This window comes from Prunus avium, chromosome 6 (genome assembly GCF_965620075.1).
Source record: "Prunus avium chromosome 6, drPruAviu1.hap1.1, whole genome shotgun sequence".
Taxonomy (NCBI): Eukaryota; Viridiplantae; Streptophyta; class Magnoliopsida; order Rosales; family Rosaceae; genus Prunus; species Prunus avium.
The window spans coordinates 15,927,345-15,951,766 of NC_142289.1; the positions used below are offsets into that span (position 1 = coordinate 15,927,345).

General features: G+C 41.4%; 1 protein-coding gene and 1 long non-coding RNA gene across 3 annotated transcripts; one reads left to right on the plus strand and one right to left on the minus strand.

The window, feature by feature from the left end:
• Positions 1 to 2,278: 2,278 nt before the first annotated feature.
• ABR1 (Integrase-type DNA-binding superfamily protein) lies at positions 2,279 to 4,174 on the minus strand. The gene is made up of 2 exons (XM_021969064.2): positions 3,340 to 4,174; positions 2,279 to 3,101 (listed from the first exon to the last, which is right to left on the minus strand). Exons 1-2 carry the CDS (start codon positions 3,821 to 3,823, stop codon positions 2,371 to 2,373), a joined length of 1,215 nt encoding a protein of 404 aa, XP_021824756.2. The 5' UTR covers positions 3,824 to 4,174; the 3' UTR covers positions 2,279 to 2,370.
• A 2,955-nt stretch (positions 4,175 to 7,129) lies between these two features.
• On the plus strand, positions 7,130 to 8,635 carry LOC148293788 (uncharacterized). Of its 2 annotated transcripts, none has more exons than XR_015836412.1 (3): positions 7,130 to 7,321; positions 7,418 to 7,505; positions 8,198 to 8,635. It is a non-coding gene; the product is annotated as an uncharacterized LOC148293788 (long non-coding RNA). The 2 variants fall into 2 exon arrangements; XR_015836413.1 differs by having other exon boundaries at positions 7,131 to 7,321; positions 8,210 to 8,635.
• The last annotated feature ends 15,787 nt before the right edge of the window (positions 8,636 to 24,422 follow it).

Below are 24,422 nucleotides of genomic sequence, written 5' to 3' on the forward strand. Positions count from 1 at the left end.
CTAATTAGATAATTAATTTGGATGCAATTCTAAAAACTTTTTATTGGATAATATGGGCTTAATTTTGATGGAACATTTATGTATTCTAATGTGAATTATTCCTTGTATATAATTATCTTGGTAAGATTTGAAGACTTCTTCTTTCAAATCTTATCTACTACTCTCTGTGCAGAGATTTGATCAATCATATCCTAGGAGTATTCTCTCTTCTTACTGAGAGTAGAGATTCCTTGTTGTACATTCATTTGCATTTATGACTTTATTGAGAGTCTCGATAAACACCTTTTAGTTATGTCTTCTATAACACAATTGTATAGTACCCGCAAAGACAAACAACATAGTCACAAGACAACTATGATGTCTCAGGTCTAAAGATTAGTTTGTACCATTGTAATTTATGAGTTCTAGTCTAACATGTGAGTAAAGACTTCTATTTTAGAACTCATATATCTTTGATTGTGTTCAGTGTACTTGTTCCCCTGAAAACACCTACACACATATCTTGGTGTCATCACATTTAATGACTTAAGACCTCATCATCCTCTACATTTAGAGAAGATACTGTGTGTACTGGTCTTGGCACAAGATCAATGCCCTATTGATATTTTTATGACCAAGAACATTTTGGGTATGACTAGGGACCATGATAAGTCTCAATGTTTGCAATCTCATTACATAGTTCTCATGTCCACTTTCATATTTCTAGGACTATAGTTGTTTTACATTTCTTCATATAGAATAATCAAGATTTGAAAACAACTTGTTTTGCCTATAAATAACTTAATAAGTCATTATAAAAGATATTCTTAACATTAATTATCATATAAAGTTGGCTTTAAGGTCATACTACTAACAAAAAGAGGTGTGTCTCCCTAAGGATTTAGGTGGCTTAAGAATTAGATTGGCTACCTAGTTTTATCTTGCATGTTTAGCTAAGTTAGCTTGGAAATGTTTGACTGACCAATCTAATTGGTGGACACAGTGAATAACTAAGAAGTATTTAAGACAAGATAATTTCTTTCTTCAACCTTAGGAAAAAGACTACACATTCTATGGCATGGAAAGCTATCCTAGATGCTAGACCAGTTATGAACAAAAAGGCTTTGTTGAATAGTGGGAAATGGTCACTACATTTTTCTTAATAAGAGAGTGATGGCCATGTCAAGCTAGCTAAAGCCAAGAAGATTGGAGAGGTCACCACTACTGCGGCTGAAGGCCTTGCCCTCTGTGATATACTTGTTCATGCTCTACATCGAGGATGGTGAAAGCTTATTATTGAAGGGGATTCAAAACTTATAATTGATTGTGAGGTGAGGTGTAGTCTCAAATCCCTTGGAGAATTACATTACTTATTCAGGATATCCACTTAAGTTCCTGCTGTGAAGCTGTTCAATTTCAACATGTTTACTCGGAAGCAAATTTCGCGACTGATTCTCTTGTCATGGGCTTAACTTCTCCTCCCTAAAGGAGCATGCTTTCTATTGTAAATGTTTTTTCTACTTCAACCTCTTTGAGCGTACTTGGCCGAAAGGCTTCTAGTTCGACCTTTTCGGCCCTGCTTGCCAAAAAAGGCTTTGGGCTGTAACTTTTCTTTTCCGTATAACAAAAAACTCATATACTAATGTGCCAACATTTGTTTCTTTTATATTTGGCCTCACATTAAATCTTATTTATTTAAAATCAACAAACAGCCAACAAGGTCTAACGCTGTGGAAGAAGGGCGTTGACATATAGACCAGTAATCTCAAGTTCGAATCTCGATAGCACCTTGAAGTGTGTGTGAAATTTTTTCTCCCCTTATAATTTAGACTAAAAACAAAAAACACACAAGTTTCGTGTATCATGCCAAATGAGTTGGTTGATGTGGTATTATTCATTACTCTATCACACAAGTTTTGACCATTATTAAATAATGTGCAACCACTTTTTTTATTTTATTTTGTATCCAAGCTATATGGAAGAAGTGATTAATCAAATGTAAGACCTTGGATGAAAAATAAATATTTTTAATTATGCAACAACCGAGAGTTCTATTTTTCTTTCTTCATTCCCCTTTTTCTTTCTTTTGATTAGACTCGTTCCTAAATCCTAATGCAATCAGTTTATCAAAATTCTGGATGTTCCTTTTCCCCTTTTTTCCTTTGACAAAATGCAAGTCGCACTAAAATGTTCGACGGCGGGGGTTTACCTCTAAACCTCCATGAGCCGAAAGAGTAAAGTCAACCTAATTACATGTGTTGACTCCTTCCCAATAATAATTTGTAAAAGCAAACAGACAAAAAAAATAAAATTTTGCAAATATTTCATAACAAAGCTCAGCAGCAATAATATCATAATCAATGAAAAAAAAAAAACAGGATGTTAATGAAATCATCTTGAGAAGGGGGCACTATAATGACCAGAGCTGGACCATTGCTGCGATTGAGAATCAGCAGCTGTACTAGTCTGATCACCTGTGGCCGGTCTTAGGGAAAGCGAAGACTGAGCCCAAAAAAGTGAAGAGAAGGCAGGTGGTGACGGCGAAGAAGAAGATGAAGAAACAGAGGAGGCAAGTGGAGAAGAAGAAGATGAAGAAACAGATGGAGGTGCAGAGGATGACAAAAGCATCTGATCATAAAGGCTCATAGGTTGCTGCCTCTGCACATCAACTGGCTTACTGTAGCTTAGAAGATTTCTTGAAGCCTCATGAGAAGAATGCTGCATGGATTGGAATGCCTGAGAGTGGACAATAGGCTCGGTGGATGTAGCAACGGACAAAAGGCTATTGGGAGGAGCAGAATTGGTCAGTTGTGTCGCCGGAGAATCGGCAATCGGTGTTCGGAGCCGGACGTTTTCGGGGAAGTTGAGCTTGGCCTTGTTGCCCCTGAACCGGAGGGCGGCTTCGTCGTAGGCTTGGGCAGCGGCCTCTGCTGTTTCAAATGTGCCTAGCCACACTCTTGTAGCCTTGAAGGGGTCTCTGATTTCAGCTGCCCATTTGCCCCATGGCCTCTGCCTTACTCCTCTGTATCTTCTTCTTATTGGTTCTGCTATTTGGGTAGCGCTGTATACAAATGTGCTTGGAGGGAATGCTGTTTGTGTTGGTGGTGTTGTGCTTGAGCCTTCTGCAGATATTGGCAACAAATATGAAAAACGTTAAAACAAAAGAAGAAACAAACAAACGAACAGATAAAAACAAAACACAGAGGCCAAGAGAGATACTTCATTACTCTATTATTATTTTTATTTTGGACTGGATTGTTCAAGTAACTTCATGTGAAAGGAATTGAAGGCGTGCACGATTTTATTTCAATCAGCCAACCCTTGTAAAATCCAAAAAAATTAAGTGAAAAAAGAAATTACCTCCTAAAACAGGGGAAGAGCTCTGCTGTGGAAATTCACCAAAAGCTCTACAAAGCCTAGTAACAGACTGGCCACCACCACCTTCCTCTTCTTCTCGTCCTCTCTTCGTCCCAGAATCCGAACCACCTACGCTTGATGAAATCAAACCACCACCAACATCTTCACTCTGTCTATTAATTACCAAACTACTCTCTGCAGCTGCCAGCTCCTCATCCCCAGCCACTACATGCGCCAAAGCCGATACCATGGCAGACATCTCTCTCTCCCTATCCAACCGCAGCAGCATTGACGACCCGGCGGAAGCTAATATTCCACTCTCTCCTCCTCCACCACCGCTGCCGCCCCCGCGTTGTCGTTGTCGCTGCTGCAGCTGTTGTGAAAAAACCAGGGGCTCATAGAGCCATTCTTCAATGCTATGCTCTGTCTCAATATTGGTATGCCTTGCGGCACGTTGGTCTTTCTCCGCCACCTTTAGCACACGCATATAATATTATATATCCACCCAAAGAACTTAAAACACACCCAAATATTGTAGAGCTGAGCTTAGGCAACGTCAAGAAATTAACAAACACAAACGCCCACCACACCAAGCTTAGCTTTGAACCGGCATCTACCAATATTGCTGGAAGCTCTACACACACACATATATATATATTATTAATTAAACGCCGCCATGAATATATATAGGTCGGTTAAATGGTCTTCGCCGGAACCATCTTCATGTTGAAGAAACCCATATAATATTAAATATTAAAACTGAATAGTATAAACGGTCTGAGAGAATTCGGTGCTTGCCTTGCCTTGGCAAACGGCTTGATTTTGGAATGAATAGATATAGAAGGAATTTTTATTGGGTCAAAAGCAAAGGGTGTGAACTAAAAAATTAATAGGAGTTGTCGTGTGAACCAAAAATATGTGACAGGCATTTGAGCTTAGGGGGGAACCCAAGCCAATCAATCAAAATGACGGTTTCGAAATTAGTCGGTATTGGGTTACAAAATGAGAAGCTACAGCCGACACGAATTCAGACTACCTGTTTTGCCTGCTGTTATGGATTTGGTTACAACGTGGGTTAATTAGTTTTTAAGGAATTATAGTAAAGTTAAAAGCTGTTTTATTTTTTAATAAAAAGAAAAGAAAGAGTCTATGGGGGTGAGGGAGAGGTTTGACCGCTTGGGAAGTTTGAAAGTCTAGTAAACTCTGCCTCAGCTCATGACATCAACCCCAGCTCAGAGATTTTAGACACACCCCCCCACCCCGGATGTCACAAAACAAACCCATTGCACCTTGTTACTAAAAAGATATGCTATTTGGCCATCGAGGTATAACTCAATTAGTTGAGTTATTTCACTTTCATTCCTCTAGGCATTTAATGAATATTTGTGTAAACCTTCTCCTCCAATATATTGTACAAAAATAAAAAATATTATTTGTACCACATTTACTGACTATCTCTCTAATATAAATGAATTCTATGCTAACTACCTCTCTAATAGAGGTGCGCTCCACAAATATAGCTGGTCCCATATGCGTTTGTGAGACACGCTTCGATTAAAGAGGTGATCAACTATGCGATCTATAAATGTGATACAATTAGTTTTATTGGAAAAGAATAGGCTAAAATGTAGCAAGGTCCCTAAACTAAGAGCTGATTTTACTTTTCGTCCCTCAACTCCAAAAATTGTTATGGTTGTCATTCAATTAGATCTCGTGTTGCATCATTGGTCTTTCTATCAATTCTGTTAAATTTTTTGTTAAATTAAGGGAAAATTGGGAAATTCATAACAAATATTTATGAGATAAATAAACGCATTAAAAAAAAACAATAACTGATAAACTTTGAGATATGGGTTTCAAAGAGTCCATGGCTGCTCCAAAAGGGCCAAAACATAGTCTGCTCTATGTGAGGATTGCAACTCTACCCTTTTGGATGATGAAATTGCGTCTTTTTGGCAGACAACCCACATGAGTGGGCGGACACGGTGGTGGTTCTGGTGGCCTGGGTCATGGTTTGGGTGGCTAGGTTGGTGAGGTAAGGAGAGGGGCGATTATTAGGGTGGCTAGGTTGCTGTCGTTTGTTAGTTTTATTTATTTTTAGTTTTCGGCTTTCGATACGGATCTGCTGTTTCTGACATTGCTTGACAAATTTATATTGTAGGTTGAGTAGGCTTGCTTTTGGTTGCTGAATCAAGGATTTTAATTAGTTTTTGGGTTGTGTGTTATACTCTAGATCAATTCAACTTCTTATTGCGTTTGATCACTAGAGAAGATTTATTCATATTCAGCACCATAGTGGCTTTGTACTTGTTTCCGTTCCTCTTATCAATAAAATACTATGGCTCTTTATCCAAAAAAATTTAGATGACAAGGTACGTACGATTAATTTAGTAGTTTAAGAAAGGAAAAATGTTTTCCTCCTAAAAGAATGCTTGCACCCATCGATCCCATGGAGAGGTCTGGGCAAGCAAAGACAACAACTTTATTGCAAAGGAGCAATTTCGGTTACATGGGGAGAAATTTCAGTGATCTGAGTAACGGTGAACATTGAAATTTCTCTTCTTTCTGTGATTGTAACAACGAAAAATCTGAAGAGTTTCAAAGGATATCGTCTCATAGGACGTGGCTTCTGATTTCTTGCACTTCAGACAACTTCGACAATATGATTCGCCAGCTCATTGCCAGCCTCGAGTCAGGTTCGATTGAGGAGCGCAAGCAAGCGGCCATGAAGATTAGGCTACTCACCAAGAACAAGTCTGAAAATCGATTGGGGAAGAAGAAGACCGACCCTAGAAGCAGGGCCGGTCCTGAGTTTTCAAAGGCCCAGGGTGAAATTCTAAAGTGTGCCCTACACACATTAATCACTAACACTAACACTAGTATACTTTTTTTAGACAGTATTTATTCCATTGGTTTATCAACTGTTTTATCAACTAAGCATTGGTTTTTTTGAGAAAGTATTTATTCCAAGATATTTTTAGACTTTGAGCAATGTCTTTCATATTCCTAAACTCTCATCATGGATCCTTTGTTCCAAAATTTCAAGAATGCAAGTCAAGCCAATATCAAAGAATTTCTTTTAAAACTCTCATCATGGATCCTTTGTTCCCAAATTTCAAATCCATTTCCATATCCTAGTCCTAAATTATGGAAAACAATGTGTATTTAATTGTGATTCATCTTACAAGAAAAATCGAAAAAAAGAAAAAGGAAATCATCCATGTTATTTTCGCAGAAGAACAATTCCAACAGTAAAGCAAGGTTTCTATTTGAAAAGAAAACCCCAGAATAGTACATCTATTAGTGATTCAAAGAATTTGAATGAATCAATCCAAGAAAACCCCATGATTTAAATGACATAGAAGAGGAATCGATAGAGAAAAAGAGCGATGGGAAAAAAAAAAGCAAATCACCCATGGTTAAATCGCCCATGGTTATTTTTTGCAGAGGACGAAACTGAAGAGTGAAACATAAATGAACTTAGGAGAGGCTTAGATGAGATGAGATGAGAAGAGAAGAAGAGGAAAAACAAGAACAAGAAGAAGAAATTTTTAGAATAGATAACCTGGAGGTAGGGGTGGGCATCTCATCCGAATTATCCGCGTACCGACCGTACCGTACCGACGGTTTGGTTTGGTTTGGTTAAATAATTATTTTTTAATTTTAATTATTCCGATCCGATCCGTACCGAAACGTTTGGTTTGGTTAACGATTAACAATATCCCTTATCCGACGGAAATCCGTACCGATCCGATATTTATAATTATTTAATTATTTAAGTACTTATATATGTATCTATTTATTAGTGGCTGGATATTAAGTTATTGTAGACTGCGAAACACTGAAACACTACCTACATTAACCCTAAAATTTGACTTTCCATCTTTTAGTTTCATCTAGCCGTCCTCTAACACCCAAACATCTTAACTTTCTCTTCTCTCTGTTAGCTTAGCCGCACAACCATCGCTCTCATCTCTCTGAGCAGGTATGTTGACTCAATATTTTGTAAGACCCAACCTCATTTCACATTGATTTGATAGGCAAGATAAGAACTCTTATCGTTTAAATTTTTTATTCACAGGGTATTTTGCATAAGAAGAACTCTTATCATTTCACACTGATTTCTACAGCAACCATCGCTCTCTTATCTTCTACAATCGCTCCAAAAGGTAATTTGCTTTTTAATTTTTTTTTTTTCTTAGCCCAGCAGAAAAATAAAGAAGAAAAACAAAAAGGAGATGAGAAGTTGCAGACGGACCTGCAACTTTTCTTTCTTTTTTGGTACAAAACGTGGCAAATACAATGATTAAAGCTATATGAATTGGAACATGTTGACTATTCAAATGTGCACAAGGAATCTTAGTATTTAAATATTGTAAGGAATTGCTGATTGAGATTGAGATTTTTGTTGTTGTTTTAGTGGGGACTATTTGTTTTCTGGGTAGTTTTGGTGCTTGTTTGATTTGTGTTGTGTTGTGTTGAGAGAGAGAGAGAGAGAGAGAGAGAGAGAGAGAGAGAGAGAGAGAGAGTATGTTGATGATGAATAGCATGGAGAGTGGTGTAGTTCAAGACGGTGTGGTTTTTAATATTATGATTTTGATAAAGGATATGCATGTAGAAGCAATGGGTGTGGTTTTTAATATTATGCATTTTGATAAAGGTAGTTTTGGTAATTGTAGTTTGTTTTGGATATTATTTAAATAAATTTCTTTGTTTGCAAAGTCGATCTTTTAGTTTTCATATGTATATCAAGGGTCCTATGAAATTTTATTTGAAGTAAAGATTAAATATTGTGCTAGTTAAAGTTTACTTCATTAGGTGTTTTTAGCTATCCGAGTTAACATTGATTTTTAATCTTTAGTTTCAATTGCAGAAAGCCTTCAGTTCATCTACTAGTCCTATGTCAAACATAAGTTCAACTCCTACACCAACCTCTGCACAAACTGTGGATATTTCATCAAATGCTATTTCATCACTTCCACCACAGAATAACTTAAAAAGAAAAGCTGCAGCTCGGTCTAATGTGTGGGAACATTTTGATAAGATAAAGAAGGAAGAATGTACAAATGATGATGAACCTAGGTGCATATGTAAGTATTGTAAGCAAGATTATGGATGTGACTCCCGTAATGGTACGTCTTCCTTATGGTATCATTTAAAGACTATATGTAGGACATCTCCACTTAGAGAAGCCAAAAGTCAAAAAATCTTATCGTTTGGCAAGGAGGATAAGAGTAGTATAGTGAGTTGGTCCTTTAGTAAGGAGAGATCTAGACTTGCATGTGCACGGATGATTATTCGTGATGAGCTTTCATTTAGCCATGTAGAGAATGTGGGGTTTAGAGATTTAATGCAAGAAGTCCAACCAAAGTTTGATCCACCATCTCGTAGGACAATTGCTAGAGATGTGTGGAACCTTTTTCAATTAGAAAAGGGTAAACTCAAGAGTGTGTTAAGTCACCCATCACATAGAGTGTCTATTACCACCGACACATGGACATCTCTTCAAAAGATAAATTATATGGTTGTCACGGCTCACTTTATTGATGTTGATTGGCACTTGCACAAAAGGATTATAAGCTTTTGTGTCATTCCAAACCATAAGGGTGAAACTATTGGAAAGCTTTTGGATTATTGTTTGAATGATTGGGGTATAGAAAAAGTGTTTACTATTACTGTTGATAATGCTACTCCTAATGATAAAATGATAAGTTATATGAAGGGTAGGTTGACCAAGAGCAAGACACTTATGTTTGGTGGTGATTGTTTACATGTGCGATGTTGTGCACATATTCTGAATTTAATTGTGTTTGAAGGGATGAAAGAATTGGATAACTCCATTATGGCTATTACTAATTCGGTGAGGTACATCCACTCTTCACCCGCAAGGTTGGAGAGTTGGAGAAGATGTGTTGCTTTTGAGAAACTTGATATCAAAGGCCTTGTGCCCTTAGATGTGTGTACAAGATGGAATTCCACCTATTTATTGTTGGAAGGGGCATTGAAGTATCAAAAAGCTTTTGAAAGGATGTTGGAGGATGATGGAGACCCACACTTTGTGGGTTATTTTATGGATGATGATGTTGAGAAGAAGAAAAAAAGAGTGGGGCCTCCTACCTCAAATGATTGGGATTGTGCTAGAGTCTTGATCAAGTTCTTGAAGTTGTACTACGAAGCCACTTTGAAATTTAGTGGGTCAAAGGTAGTGACTTCTCACCAAGCTTTCCATCAAATGTGTGCTATTTTTGTTCAATTGCAAAAGTTTTGTAGAAGTGAGGATTCTCTCATGAAAAGCGTAGCAACATCAATGAAAAGAAAGTTTGACAAGTATTGGGGGAAGGTTGAGGACATTAACAAATTGTTGCTTATTGCAATTGTTCTTGATCCACGATACAAAATGGAGTATCTCTTATTTAGCCTTTCCGATATAGAATCCAATCCCTCCAAGGTTAATGAGTTACAAAAAGGAGTCAAGGATTTTTTAATCCACATGTATAATGTGTATAAAGTAGCTGACCCATTGGCTGCCCAAAGTTATAGTAATAGCAATTTGGAGAGAATTGGGGATACGATTATGGTAAATGATGAAGATGATGTTGAAGCGGAAAGATTGTCTAAATTTATGAAGTTGAGACAAGTGATGGATGTTGTTGAGATAAGAAATGAAGTGGATAAGTATTTGTTAGAGCCACCTGAAAATCTTAGAAATCCCAACTTTGACTTGTTGGCTTGGTGGCAAGAAAATAGTCCAAGGTTTCCAGTTATATCCCAAATGGCTAAGGATGTATTTGGCATTCCAATCTCTACTGTGGCTTCAGAATCTGCTTTTAGTTTGGGTGGTAGAATTGTAGATCCTTTTCGTGCTTCTTTGACTCCAAGAATGGTGGAGGCCTTGGTTTGCACAAGTGATTGGTTGAAAGCCGAGGAGTTTTCCTTGTACAAGGATCCAACTAAGGAGGAACTTGAGTTCTATGATGCTTTGGAGAAAATTGAGACTGGTAAGTAATTTTAATTTTTTATATTTCTTTTGGTTTTCAATTGCATTCATATGACATATGTTTATTTTCTCACTTTCATAATTTGTTTAATGATGTAGAGGTATATTCTAGTTCTCAAATGAAAGAGAAAGTGGTTGCTAGTCCATCTTGACTACATATTGAATGGTATAGTGATTAATAACCTTCCTTAATCTCAAATAACATGCCCATGTACTTTATATTTATTCTTTAACTTTGTTTTTCTTTGGCTACAGTACACAAATCAGATTTGGATTGAAGATTACTAGGCTTCTATGCTGCAATTTTTGGTTCTTTGAAGTGTTTAAACTAATTTCTTATTGTTTTGTAACGTTATTTGCTATTTTATTATGTAGTTTCAATGTCTGTTTGTAACTTTAAAATTAAGTTATTTGATTTTGTATTTTATAAGGATAATTTGGTGTATTTGTTCAAGAATTTATGTCATGTGAATTTATTATAAATTGTATTTTTATTAGTATGTTTTTATTACGGTAGTACCGGCCTACCGACCCGTTCCAAACCGAATGTTAGGTTAACCGATCCGAAGTCTACCGAAGTCTTTGGTTTGGTTAACGGAAGAGAAAATGGTCTACCGAAGTCTATGGTTTGGTTAATGGAAGAGCCCTCTACCGGTCCAAACCGATCCGCGCCCAGGCCTACCTGGAGGAGTGGAACACCAGCGCAAAAGGGTTCTTGAGGAGCGGAAGAGATGTGCTTCCTCCAGAACGCGAACACCATTTTGTTCCCTCAAAAATATTAAATCAATTTATAATATATAATATAACACTTATAAAAATAAATAAAAATTGGGCCCCCCTGAATAATGGGCCCAGGGCAGTCGCACTGACTGCCCCTGGTCAGGGCCGGGCCTGCCTAGAAGCTTGGATTTTCACATGGCGGTGGTGTGCTAAAAGTGTTTGGAAGCGAAAGCGAGGGGAGAGAAGTCGGGTTCGATGAGGGAAGCTTGTCGAGCTCGTCTATGGCAGCTTTCGCCTTCTTGAGGAGCCAAGCTCGGGCCTTTTGGATTTAGGGTTGCGTGACCATGTTGTGAAATCCGCATATTAGGTTTTCTTTTTTCCTTTCATTTTTTTAATCTTTTTGTTTTCTAAATGTTTTGATTCTTAATAATAATAATTAAAAAAAAAACTCAAATAATAAGTCATGTGAACTACACGTGTCCTTTTATATGGAAAAGTAGATGAAATTCAAAAATATTATCGGGAAGGGATAAATTGGCTGTTTTAATGACTTCAGGTGTTAAATTTACTGATTTTTTTAGCTAAGGGGGTTAAATTATACAAGGGTCATAGTTCAAGGGGTAAAACGGTTGAAAATCCTGTTAATTATTATAATATATGTACTTGTGGATTAAACCAACTAAATTACAATCTTGAGTATTCTTTTAAAAAAAATTACAATCTTAAGTAAATAATTTCAATGTAGTCTTCAAACGCTATTCAATTAGTAAGTTAATATAGCGCTAACTACTCGTTTTGGCTCATTAAAGAGCATTCGAACACATGACCTCATATACAAAAATAACAATTCTTAATTATTTGAACTACAAACTCCTTGTCGTTGAATGTTTATATATTTAAATATAAATTATATGAGAACAGCATTCGAACACACAATCTCATATACAGAAATAACAAATCTTAATTATTTGAACTACATACTCCTTGCTGTTGAAAGTTTATATATATATATATAAATTAAATTATAGGAACATTCATCCTTACACTCTGTTGAATTACCATCGTTTTTGCTTGTATAGAAAAAAGAAGGAAAAGCATATCAGCAAGTGGACTTCGTGTGGGCTGTCCACGTTGATGGTGACATGGACATTTGTAATTTGCTCCCACATGTACAATGACGGTGTTGCTTGCTCTCAAGTCGACTCGAGTCAAAGAATCATATTGTAAGTTCGTTTGTTTTGTTGTCCTATCTATCCATCTTTGTTCATGTGGTGGTGGGGCTGAAAGCAGGTTTACGCGTATTGGGAGCTGCTACTAGATTGGTCCACTGTTTGACATTATGAATGCACGCATCCAAAGGCCATTGCTACAGAGTTTGCAATGCGATAAGACCTACGAAAATTGTCAATGCCCGAATGGGAAACCTGAGACGTCGTTATGGTGACGTACGGTTACGGCCACAATCAAAACAATCACATACTACTATTTTTTTATTATATAAAAACGATATTAAAAAAAAAGAGAAAATTAAAATTAGAACTTTGAGTTATAAGACGATTGCAAATAAACTATTCTTTTTATTTAGAGGTAAACATGTAGAGGGGTTTTTTTTTTTCTTTTTATTTAGACGATCACTATGTTTTAATTTTCTCAATTTGGCTAATAATGTGTTTGACTTTGTTAGTGTTCTAAAGCGTCAAGTTGGCCCATAAAAATAAATGTGTACTAACTGAGTTCGGATAAAAATTAAATGCAAAATAAATAAATAAATAAATAGGTCCCAATGTGAAAAACGAATATGGACCTCTATCCACCAAACTTGCCGGTTTTATATTTCAACAGAGAAAAAGATCAGTTCTCATTTAGTTGGGAAAGAAACTTGACAAACAAAATGTGAAAATAATAATAGAATTTGGGAGTACCCTACATCTTTAGAAGCAAGGAAGGTGAAGTGGGTACCTAAATATCTACCATTTCTATGGTCACTCAATCTTCCACCAATTACCTTTTTGATGTCTATAAAAAGGCCTCAAGATAAATGTTCCAGTGGCATTTGTTGGAAGATCAACAATCAGTATTATACTAATAATAATTTAACAGTTAAGTTAAATAATAAATAAAATAACATCATTAAATAATGCAGTAAAATAAACACTGAATGTTCTTCCAAATAGAGGCATGCAGATTTGCAATGTATTGAAACAGAATTTCCCTTTGGCATTAAATCATAACTTGCTATTTGCGAATAAGTAATTTTGAGGCTAGTTTGATAACCATTTTTCAACTTTTAACATTTTATTTTCAGTTCTTTTGAAAACGAAAAATGAAAAACATATTTGGTAGCAGTTTTCAATTTCTTTTCAAACCATTATTTATGAAAACAACTTTTCAGTTTTGACTCTTGAATTTTTGTTTTCATTTTTTCCTCTCCTTTCTTATTCACTAACATCACCACGAATACATCGCACTCAACTCTCAAAACTTGGTATCTAGGACCTCCCAACTTGGACATGGCTGCTTGACTTTTGCGCTCAGGACCTAGTCCGAGCCACAAGACCTCCAAACCCAAAATTCACCAAAAATTCATCATAACTCTGAAAAATTCACCGAAATGCTACAGGCTCTAACACATCCACTGTGACCTCAAATTCACAATTTGACAACAAGAAAATTTTAGAAGTTCCACATAAGTAGGTGTTAATTCAAAGTTTCATTTAAAAAAAAACAAAACTAAGTCAAAATTAAAATTATGACCTAGGGCTCGCCAGCTTGAGCAAGTGAACATCCGTGACCCCACGACACCCACCACGACTATCAGACTCGCTCACATGAAAAACAAAAAAAGAACTAAGTCAAATTCTATCAATGTATCTTATAATTGTCTGCCACTCTTTTATGTCAGTTGCTGCGTGTAATTGTCAAGAGTACAAGTGATTGGGGGAGGGGGTTTTACAAAAATATTCATTGGGTATATGGGGGTTGTGGGGCTTTTTCGTTCCGGTAGCTACAAATGGGCTGGGCTGCCGTAAGGAGCAAATGGGTGAAATTACCCCCTGTGTCTGAGTTCAAGAATCATACCCCAAGAATGCTTCAAAAGAGTAGTAGAGCCTTAGGAAGCACCATGGTTATCTTCACCAACAAAAATAATGATTGCTTACTATTGAGGCCCAAAAAATCCATAGTTGGGCCCGAATAAATTCCTAGCCCAAAACGATATATTACTGAAAAAAGACCCGATTTGGAGTACACGAAAATCTGCCACGCACAAGCCACACCCTGCATGCCATGCCAAATAAAAATATGTCATGCTAGAAATTGAGATTAAAATTATAAAGATGCATTTAGCTCTGCAAATCCATGCCAATTATCCTATCAAGCGTCATAATTAAAAGCATGCCAAACGACATGCCATGCCAAGCGGGAAATTATTATTTCACACCCAATCGCACTACAAGCTTAAGTAGGCCTAAGCCACTCGAATGCCCGGGGCTTGCTTGAGTGGGTTGTGGTATGGATGGTAACGAGTTGTCATGGGCCCCATCGATGGGTCGAGAAATGGAAGTCTCGGGTCGCTTGGGGGCCTCGGGACTCAAGCCCATTTCTTAGGCCCAAACGTGGGTAAGCACAAGAGAGAAAAATAGCCCATTGCCCCAATTAAAATATCCCAACCAAGATGATAGCCCATTACTACAACCAAGATGGCCCAACACTTGATAAGCTTAGCCCATTTATTTGACAAGTCATATTGTTGTCTCAATAAGCCCATACAATTAGCATAAAAGTCAGCATGAGCCTCAGCACTTGGGTGAAAACAAAAGCTACGAAAAGGAGCAAAGGTGTCCATGTATGCAGAACCGCTGTAAGCTTCAGCACGTGATGGGGGAACAAATTTCCAGTAAAGGCATTCAAAGGACCAAGGGATATTGGTGCGCAGGGAAGGATGCCACTTTTCGAACCAGCAGGCATACCCGTTTTCTTTCCTTCATCAGATTTGGCCATGAAAAGAGGAAGAAAGAAGAGAATGAAGATGGGTGAAAATGGAAGCTCCCCTCTGAAGCAGCCGCTGGAAGAAGCATTGAGCTCCCAAAAATCTCTGATTTTGTGGGATTGGGCAGAGCTGACTTTGCCACCATAAAGTAAGTCAAGAAAGAGGAGAAAAAGGGAGAGGAAAGCTTAGCTAGATTGGGAAGAAACCATTAGGGTTTCTTGGAGAAGAACAAATCTCAGCAACTATAAATAGGGCCTCTTCTACCCAACACAACACAACCCACAACCTTCAGAGAGCAAGCTTCCTCTCTCACATGCAAACCCAGTAATTTTCGTGCTATCCTTGCCTATTTCCCCTATTTCCCCTGTTCTGGCAGATTGGCATAGCTTGGACAAAGTCACCGTCAAGCTGCCGGAAACTGCTAAGATTACCCACAATTCTTCACCATCATTCTCCCCCTTCATCAAACCTCCTTAGAATCCCTTTCTCTTTCCCTTAGAACCTCTGTCTCTCATAGGAACTCACAGCTCTCTCTCCTCAAGTGCTAAACCCATGATAATTTTGCTCCCATGCCATAATCTTCTCATGCAAAGCTAGAAGATTTATCTGTAATTTGTTGTTGTTTTCATTGGTGAAGATAACCAAAGAGTTTCCTAAGGCGTCATCACCCTTTCGAGACATCTTTGGGGCTTAATCTTCGAACTCGGACACAAAGGGGGCAATTTCACACATCTGCTTATCCTTTACAGCAGCCCAAGCCCATTCATCTGGATGCTGGAACAAAAAGACCCCCACATAAATTGGCGACTTCACTGGGGATTAATGACAGGACCCGACCCAAATTCCACTTTGGAATCCGAGCCGAACCCTGTGCTTGTCCGACACCTGGCAAGTGCCGAGCACAAAAGACCTAATTGCCCTTCTAGTCAAATTTCAACTAAAACTGGGGTGTGACTTTTGCCGAAAAACTCAGCATAGTCTCCCCGACAATTAGACCAAACCCAAGATTACACCTGTCAAACATGTATAAGAATATACACCAACTGCCAGCATACAAAAATTTACATACTAACAGTTAGACAAGTATACTAGGGCAATATCAGAGCTCTACACAAATTAGATTACAAGTATAAAATAATTATACAAGACCCTACGTTGTCAAGGAATGTAGCAGAAGATGGACTCGGCTCGGTGGTGGCGCACTGACGCACGACTACTGCCTGGGGGCGTAAAACATTGAAAAGGTGAGTGGACAAAAAACAAAGCTTTAGAAAATAGTATAAGAACATACTAACCCCACTGTAAAATCAGTTATATCAACTAAATCATTTCTTATATATATACTCGTACTGGAATCACTGCATTCATATTTATATCTATATATATGTACATAGCGTCAATCACACACTTGATTAAAACATTAAGTCCTCGAAAACATTGAAGACAACTTTAAATCCACCACCTAGGTGTACCCATTTATTGTTCCGTCAATTCCATATAATCCGTCAATTCCTCTATAATCCGTCAATTCCATTCTCGTGCCACCGAAGTGACACATTCTCGCAGGTCTCGGTGATGCAAGGTCCACCCAAACAGCAATCTCGCAGGATTCAGGGGACACTAGGTCAACCTAATCCGCAATCTCGCACCTCACGGTCAGGGCGTCCCCGCAACTCGTGGGGCAGTGTCAAGCATGCTGACCTAACCGAAGGCAACAGGATGTCCGTCGACATCATTATAACCGAAGGCAACTGGATGTCCATAGACATCATCATAACCGAAGGCAACATTTAAATCCGAAGGCAACATATTTATCGAAGGCAACCTTAATTAATCTTGGGTACCTATGGTGGTTTCTAAGAAAATATAGTTTCAGAAATAATTTAACGAGAAATAAAATAAATTCTTATTTAACTCTGAACTCTGCTGTCCTTTTATCTGTTAACTATCTAAAACTCTAGTATGCCAAAATCTCTAGGCACTCTCAACTCGGCAGCATGTAAAATATAAAATAAAACATAAAACATATAAAAGCGATAAATCAAGCTATTAAAACTCTGATCAATGAATAAACTCATTCAAGATCAAATAATAAGATTAAACTGCACAAATTCATTTATGAAAACAAAAAGGTCCACTTACAGGTGCTCTGAGCTAGCTGGACCTTTTGAAGGTCCCTCCTGTGGGTCAACTAGTGCCCGGGTGCCTGTATAACCATCATAATATTTTATTAAAAACTATGCTCAGTAATATAATATTAAATTAAAAACCCTGACCCCTGGCTCCTAAAAGTGCGTGCATCACTTTAAAGGTCATTCCTATGCCCATATTAACTTCCCTCTCAAAGGGCACGACTTAGAAATAACTCGGGACTCAAAAGCGATAAAGTCCCCAAAAGTCAACTCGGGACCCTATAGGGTCTACGACCTCAGAATTTTGATTCGATCATTCCTAGAGGTTCCAACAAGCCTAGGAAACATGTCCTGAAAGTTTGGTCTCGATCGGACGGTCGGATTGCTCACGATCGCACGATCGGACAGACGAACGATTTTCCGTAAACCTAGCCCTAGGGTTGGCTTTTTCGGAGCCTCCAGGACTCTGATTTACGATCCATCGAATCCTACACGATCCTTAAAATACCTAGATCAACATACTCCAGTTTGGCTATGATCCAATGGTCCGAAAGTATTGAACCCGGAAATCGCACACTACGCGAGATCCGTTCGGGGTTCAAACGTTATCCGAATTGAGATCCGCGAAATCCTACGCGCTCGTGAGGACACGAGGATTATTTTAGGACTAAGAGTGGCTCTTGCTACCTGACCCACGCGCCGCCCACACGCTGGCAGCGCGTGGGTGTGCCTAACAATTTCCGGTGACCGGATTTTCTCCACAATGTCGGCCCAAACTCCTATCCTAGGTAATATACCCTATTTGGAACCACTTTTGTTCTTGGACTATGGCCAAAAAGTGGCCGGAAGTGGCTGAAACTAAGCTCTGAAAGTCGGCAGAAACTCAACTCGAAAATCAACCCTTCTGTTGATGCTCAAAATGGTTGGGCCATTATTGAGTCCAACTTAGTGATGAGGTGTGATGGATGATGGGTGAAGGCTTGGACCTTCAGCAGGTATGTGAGGGCTTTGGCCAATTTATAAATATACAAAAGACAAGATATATGTGGTTCACCCTTAATGAATGGGCTACGTCCACAGAGAAGATGTTCTCATTATGATATTGTTTACATTTGTACAAGGGGGTTAGACCCAAAGATAAATGGAAGAAGGCCTAGGGCCTAAAGTACAAAGCTAGGAGTCTGGAGCCCAGGGGTCAAGTCCCCGGGTCTGGAGACCCAGGACCCGAAAGCTGGACTAACAGGAGAGTCCTGAAGAGGGAGCCCCCAGCTCAGTTTTTCATCCCCCTTCTAAGAGGAGAGAAGTCTCCTTTTATAGGTGAAGGGGAGTCTCCACTTCTTGCAGTTTTCCGATGTGGGACTCCTCTTGCTTTGCTTTGCTTCTTGTTGCTTGGTCAGTTACGGTGTCAACAGTAGTCCCCCAAGTTCGCGAGTAAGAAGAACTTCTTGCTTGGGGATTTGTAATCTTAAGTGCACTGGCCGAGCAACACCGTAGTTTGTCTTCCAAGTCGTATAGTGCACTATCCCCAGTCCCCCAAGTCCCCGGGTAAGAAGAACTTTGGAGGGAGAGAAGTTGCAACAAAAACCTAAGTGGTTTGGAGGGAGAGAAGGTTTTTTTTTTTTTTTTTTTTTTTTTTTTGAGCTAGGTCAGCCAAAAATTGGCAAGTCCCCTTTTTACCTTCTGCATGCTTCCTGCCGTTCGACAGTCTTCTTCTTTTTTTTTCTTCTTTTTTTTTTTTTTTTTTTTTTTTTTGAGCTAGGTCAGCCAAAAATTGGCAAGTCCCCATTTTATCTTCTGCATGCTTCCTGCCGTTCGGCAGTCTTCTTTCTTTTTTTTTTTTTTTTTTTTTTTTTTGTGGCTAGGTCAGCCAAGTAGCTAGCCAATTGGGCACTTTCACTTCCCAAATTCCTTCTGCACAATGCCTACCGTTCGGCAGGTGCAATTTTTTTTTTTTTTTTTTTTGTGGCTAGGTCAGCCAAGTAGCTAGCCAATTGGGCACTTTCACTTCCCAAATTCCTTCTGCACAATGCCTACCGTTCGGCAGGTGCAAAATTTTTTTTTTTTTTTTTTTTTTTTTGTGGCTAGGTCAGCCAAGTAGCTAGCCAATTGGGCACTTTCACTTCCCAAATTCCTTCTGCACAATGCCTACCGTTCGGCAGGTGCAAATTTTTTTTTTTTTTTTTTTTTGGTGGCTAAGTCAGCCATTTGCTTTGGTAAGAGAACAAAGCTTGAGGGTTTAGCTTCCTTGCCGAACGGTAGGGAGCATGGAGAGGAAAATAGAGTCCCTCACGGGGTTGGCTTTTGAGGCTTCGGCATGGAATTGGGGCCAACATCAAGGGCTGGCCTTTTAAGGGGCCGGGCCATTTGGTGAGCTAAGATTTATGGGAGCCCCCAAAAAAAGTTGCATGCCCCTTGCCGTTCGGCAAGGGGTTTAGAAAGTCCCGGGCTTGGGCCTAGAGATGAGTCTAGTCCCGGTTTTTGTTTGAGTGCCAGTTTTTGGGTTTGGGCATTTTAGCGATAGTTGGTAGGTGAAATGGGGCTAGGCCCAAGGTGGGCTTTTGGAGCTAGGTTAGCAAAAAGGAGCTAGGTCATTTTGGAGCTAAGTCAACAAAAAGGAGCTAGGTCATCTTTTGGAGCTTGGAGCTAGGTCGGCAAAAAAGAGATAGGTCAGCAAGTGGGTGAGTGTGAGCTAGGTCGCATTTTGGAGCTAGGTCAGCAAGTGGATGAGCTAGGTCGCATTTGGAGCTAGGTCAGCTAGGAGCTTCGGTACATCCCTTGTCAATCGGCAAGGGAATTTGTTGGCAAATTTTGAGGCCTTGTGGCCCATTCTTCGTCATGGTGAAGTAGTGAAGCCTTTGGGGATTTTGACATGGATTTGGAGCTGGGCTCTGGAAGAAAGAGAATGAACCTTCAGAAGGGCCTGGGTGTGTTTGGGCTAGGCATGTGTCGTGCCGTTCAACAAGGGGCCATGTGGGCTTGGGTTGAGCCTAGAGTGTTAGGCTAAGCTAGGCAAGGAGCCAAGGTGTCGGTCCGCAAGGGGGGGGGGGGGGGGATGTCGAAGGCAAAAGGGATGCTAAAGGCACAAGGGTGCCGAAGGCAGAGGGGTTTGCCAAATACATAAGCTTGTATGTCGCAAGGAAATGTGCCTAGGCACGGGGGTGCCAAAGGTGGACTTAGGCACGAGGGTGTCGAAGGCAAAGGAGATGCCAAAGGTGACACAAAGCTTGCATGTTGCAAGGCAATGTGCCTAGGCACGGGGGTGCCGAAGGTGGGCTAAGGCAAGGGGGTGCCGAAGGTGAAGCTAGGCGCGAGGGTGCCGAAGGCAAAGGAGATGCCAAAGGTGACACAAAGCTTGCATGTTGCAAAGCATGGAGGTGCCAAAGGTGGGCCTGGGCATGGAGATGCCGAAGGTGAGCTTAGGCACGGGGGTGCCAAAGGTGGGCTTAGGCACGGAGACGCCGAAGGTGAGCTTAGGCACGTGGGTGCCGAAGGCGAGCTTGGGCACTGGGGTGCCGAAGGTGAGCTTAGGCACAGGGGTGCCGAAGGTGAAGCTAGGGCACTGGGGTGCCGAAGGTGAGCTTAGGCACGGGGGTGCCGAAGATGGGCTTAGGCACGGGGGTGCCCAAGGTGAGCTTAGGCACTGGGGTGCCGAAAATGAGCTTAGGCACGGGGGTGCCCAAGATGGGCTTAGGCAAGGGGGTGCCGAAGGTGAAGCTAGGCACGAGGGTGCCAAAGGTGGGCTTGGGCACGGAGATGCCGAAGGTGAGCTTAGGCACGGGGTGCCGAAGGCGAGCTTGGGCACTGGGGTGCCGAAGGTGGGCTTAGGGATGGAAGTGCCGAAGGTGGGCCTAGGGACAGGGACACAAAGCTTGCATGTTTGCAAGGGTGTGTGCCTAGGCACGGGGGTGCCAAAGGTGAGCTTAGGCACGGGGGTACCGAAGGTGAGCTTGGGCACTGGGGTGCCGAAGGTGGGCTTAGGCAAGAAGATGCCGAAGGTGTAAAGCTTGCATGTCGCAATATAAAATGCCGAAGGGCACGGGGTGCCGAAGGTGCCAAGCTTGCATGTCGCAAGAGGAAAGGGCTAGGCACGAGGATGCTGAAGGTGCCAAGCTTGCTTGTCGCAAGAAGAAGGTGGCTGGGCACGAGGATGTCGAAGGTGCCAAGCTTGCGTGTCGCAAGAAGAAGGTGGCTAGGCACGAGGATGCCGAAGGCATAAGACTTGCGTGTCACAAAAATGCCGAAGGTGCCAAGCTTGCATGTCGCAAGAGGAAGGTGGCTGGGCATGAGGGTGCCGAATGCATAAGACTTGCATGTCGCAAGGCAATGTGGCTAGGCACGAGGGTGCCGAAGGCATAAGACTTGCATGTCGCAAGATGAAGTGGCTGGGCACGAGGGTGCCGAAGGCGACACAAAGCTTGCATGTCGCAAGGCAATGTGGCTAGGCACTTGGGTGCCGAAGGCGTCACAAAAACTTGCGTGTCGCAAGGCAATGTGGCCTGGGCACGAGGGTGCCGAAGGGAAGGAATGCATATGTGCAATTTTTATTATTATTTTAAGAATTTGGGTACCTTGTGGACATTTGAGCTTGTGGCATGTCCTTGGAGCTGGGCCTTCAAAGCTTCGGCAAGGGCTTGTCCTTCGGCGAGAAGAATGAGGGGCTTGATCCCGCAAGTTTCCAAGTTCTTGGTTGGTGGGCCTCATGAGCTGGGCTTTGGCAAAGGCCTGGGGTTTGTGCTCTGTGAAGCTGGGCTTCAGCGAGGGCTGGGGGCTTCCAGATTTGGCAAGGGTGTCTTGGGGAGCACTTTACGAGCTGGGTCCATGGGGGTCCGAGTGTTCGTTTAGTAGAAAGGCCAAGGTGGCGCGAAGGCGTGTTTGAAACTTCAGCAATGGAGTTCTATGCAATGTTGGGCTTGAGCAATGGCCTTGGGGCCGGGTTCCAAAGCTGGGCTTCGGCAAGCCTCCTTGACCCAGGTGGTGGCTAGGGTTTTGAGGGTAGATTCGGATTTTTAGAGGCTGGGTCCCTCCGTTTTTGAAACGTAGCTGGGGCCTTTTTGTAGCTGGGCCCTTGTGCTTTTATAGCTAGGGTTTTTATACCTTCGGTAAGGGAGTCCAAAGATTGGAGATAAGGGCCAGGGTTTGGGGAGAGGAGGTGCAAGTCCCCTATTAGCTTAAGACCTGCCGTCACCTTTTAGCTTGAGGGGCTGGGTCCGCCAAAAATTGGTAAGTCACTCCTTCACCTTCTGCATGCTCCTTACCGTTCGGCAAGGGAGCTAGGCTCCAAAATATATTCGGAACTGGGTCCGTAGTTCAGCTCGGAGGAGGTGCCGATCGGCAAGAGATATTCGAAGGTATTTTGGTGAGGGGCTGATTTGTCTTCGGCAAGGAGTGGGTCTAGGTGCCTAGTTTTCGCATCGAGTTGGAACTGGGTCCGTGGTGTCGTTCAGCATTTGTTCGTGGAGGGGGGTTCATCCAATCTAGGACCGTCTAGGGTCTGGGCAGAGTTTTTTAGCTGGTCCTTCAAGGCGTTCGCGATTTCTCTTGGGTTCAATTGGTGCCGTGAGGTTTCCAATGCTTTTGCAAGAGCTGGGGTGTCTTTGGCAAGAGCTTTTGAAAGATAGATAGATGACTGCAAGGGTTTTTGCAAGGAGAAGACTCAAGTTCTTTCGGCAAGCTCCAACTGATAGACCTTCGGAGCCAAGGCTGGGGTCTCTTGTACTGTTGTAAAGAACCTGGGTCAGCCAAGCAAGGGTGTCGTGACCATTTTTCCTTCTGCACGGCTCTTGTCGTTCGGCAAGGGTATGGTGGGGGTACCAAATGTGAGTTTAAGCACTGGGGTGCCGAAGGTGAGTTTAGGTACGGGGGTACCAAATGTGAGTTTAGGCACTCGGGTGCCGAAGGTTAGCTCAGTTTCGACAGGAGAGCCAAGGTTGGGCCTAGGCTAGGTAAGTGTGGTGCCTTGTGGCATGAGCCTTTTGGGTGGGTCTTGGCTTGACCTTCGCTAGGTTTGTGGAGCTGGGCTTCGAGAGGCAACAGGCTGGAGCTGGGCCCTGAAACTTCGACATGTTGATGTGATGTCTGAGTTTGACTCATGATTGCTTCGGCACAGGTAATGCTAAATGGTTAAGGATGATGATTGGAGGGGTGCCGAAGGGCACAGAAGGAAGGGAGAACGATAGAAGCCTTTTGTGTCGATTCCCACAGACGGCGCCAAACTGTTGATGCTCAAAATGGTTGGGCCATTATTGAGTCCAACTTAGTGATGAGGTGTGATGGATGATGGGTGAAGGCTTGGACCTTCAGCAGGTATGTGAGGGCTTTGGCCAATTTGTAAATATACAAAAGACAAGATATATGTGGTTCACCCTTAATGAATGGGCTACGTCCACAGAGAAGATGTTCTCATTATGATATTGTTTACATTTGTACAAGGGGGTTAGACCCAAAGATAAATGGAAGAAGGCCTAGGGCCTAAAGTACAAAGCTAGGAGTCTGGAGCCCAGGGGTCAAGTCCCCGGGTCTGGAGACCCAGGACTCGAAAGCTGGACTAACAGGAGAGTCCAGAAGAGGGAGCCCCCAGCTCAGCTTTTCATCCCCCTTCTAAGAGGAGAGAAGTCTCCTTTTATAGGTGAAGGGGAGTCTCCACTTCTTGCAGTTTTCCGATGTGGGACTCCTCTTGCTTTGCTTTGCTTCTTGTTGCTTGGTCAGTTACGGTGTCAACACCTTCAAACCTTGAAATCTCTCAAAACCTACCCAACCAACAGCTAGAATATGAAAATCAGTCGAAAAACCATACCTAATTCGTCCGATTTGGTGGCCAGAGGAGGGAGAACGAAAGAGTTGAAATTCGGAGAAAAACCAGCCAAATTCGAGCTGTTTCCTGTGGCTGGAGCTGTCGACGGAGGCGGCGCAGGTCAGGGGTGCGACGGCGAGGTTGGGCTGGTCCGATCTTGGCCGGTTTCGTGTCAGGCGGTGAGGTGGGGTGGTGGCTATGGAGGTTTGGAGGAGCTGCTGGAAAATTTTCTAAAGCGGTGAGGGGTTTACGCGAGGAAGAAGGGAGTGAGGAGAGAGAGAAGCAGATTTTAAAAAAAAAATCTGATTTCCTGAAAATTTCAATTTTGCCCCTTTGCGTATTATATTCGTAATTCCTTCGTTACAAGTCCGATTTGAGTCTACTATGTGTCTACGGACTCGTTTTGTCGCGCTCTACGTAACGGTACAAACGAAATCTCCGAATTCTTCAATGGTCAAA

What these genes read in the sequence shown, in the direction of transcription:
- ABR1 (XM_021969064.2), bottom strand. Translation starts at nt 3,823, where the DNA reads ATGCGTGTGCTAAAGGTGGCGGAGAAAGACCAACGTGCCGCAAGGCAT. An exon ending in CTCTTCCCCTGTTTTAGGAG is followed by an intron (nt 3,102 to 3,339) that starts GTAATTTCTTTT and finishes CAATATCTGCAG; the next exon opens with AAGGCTCAAGCACAACACCA.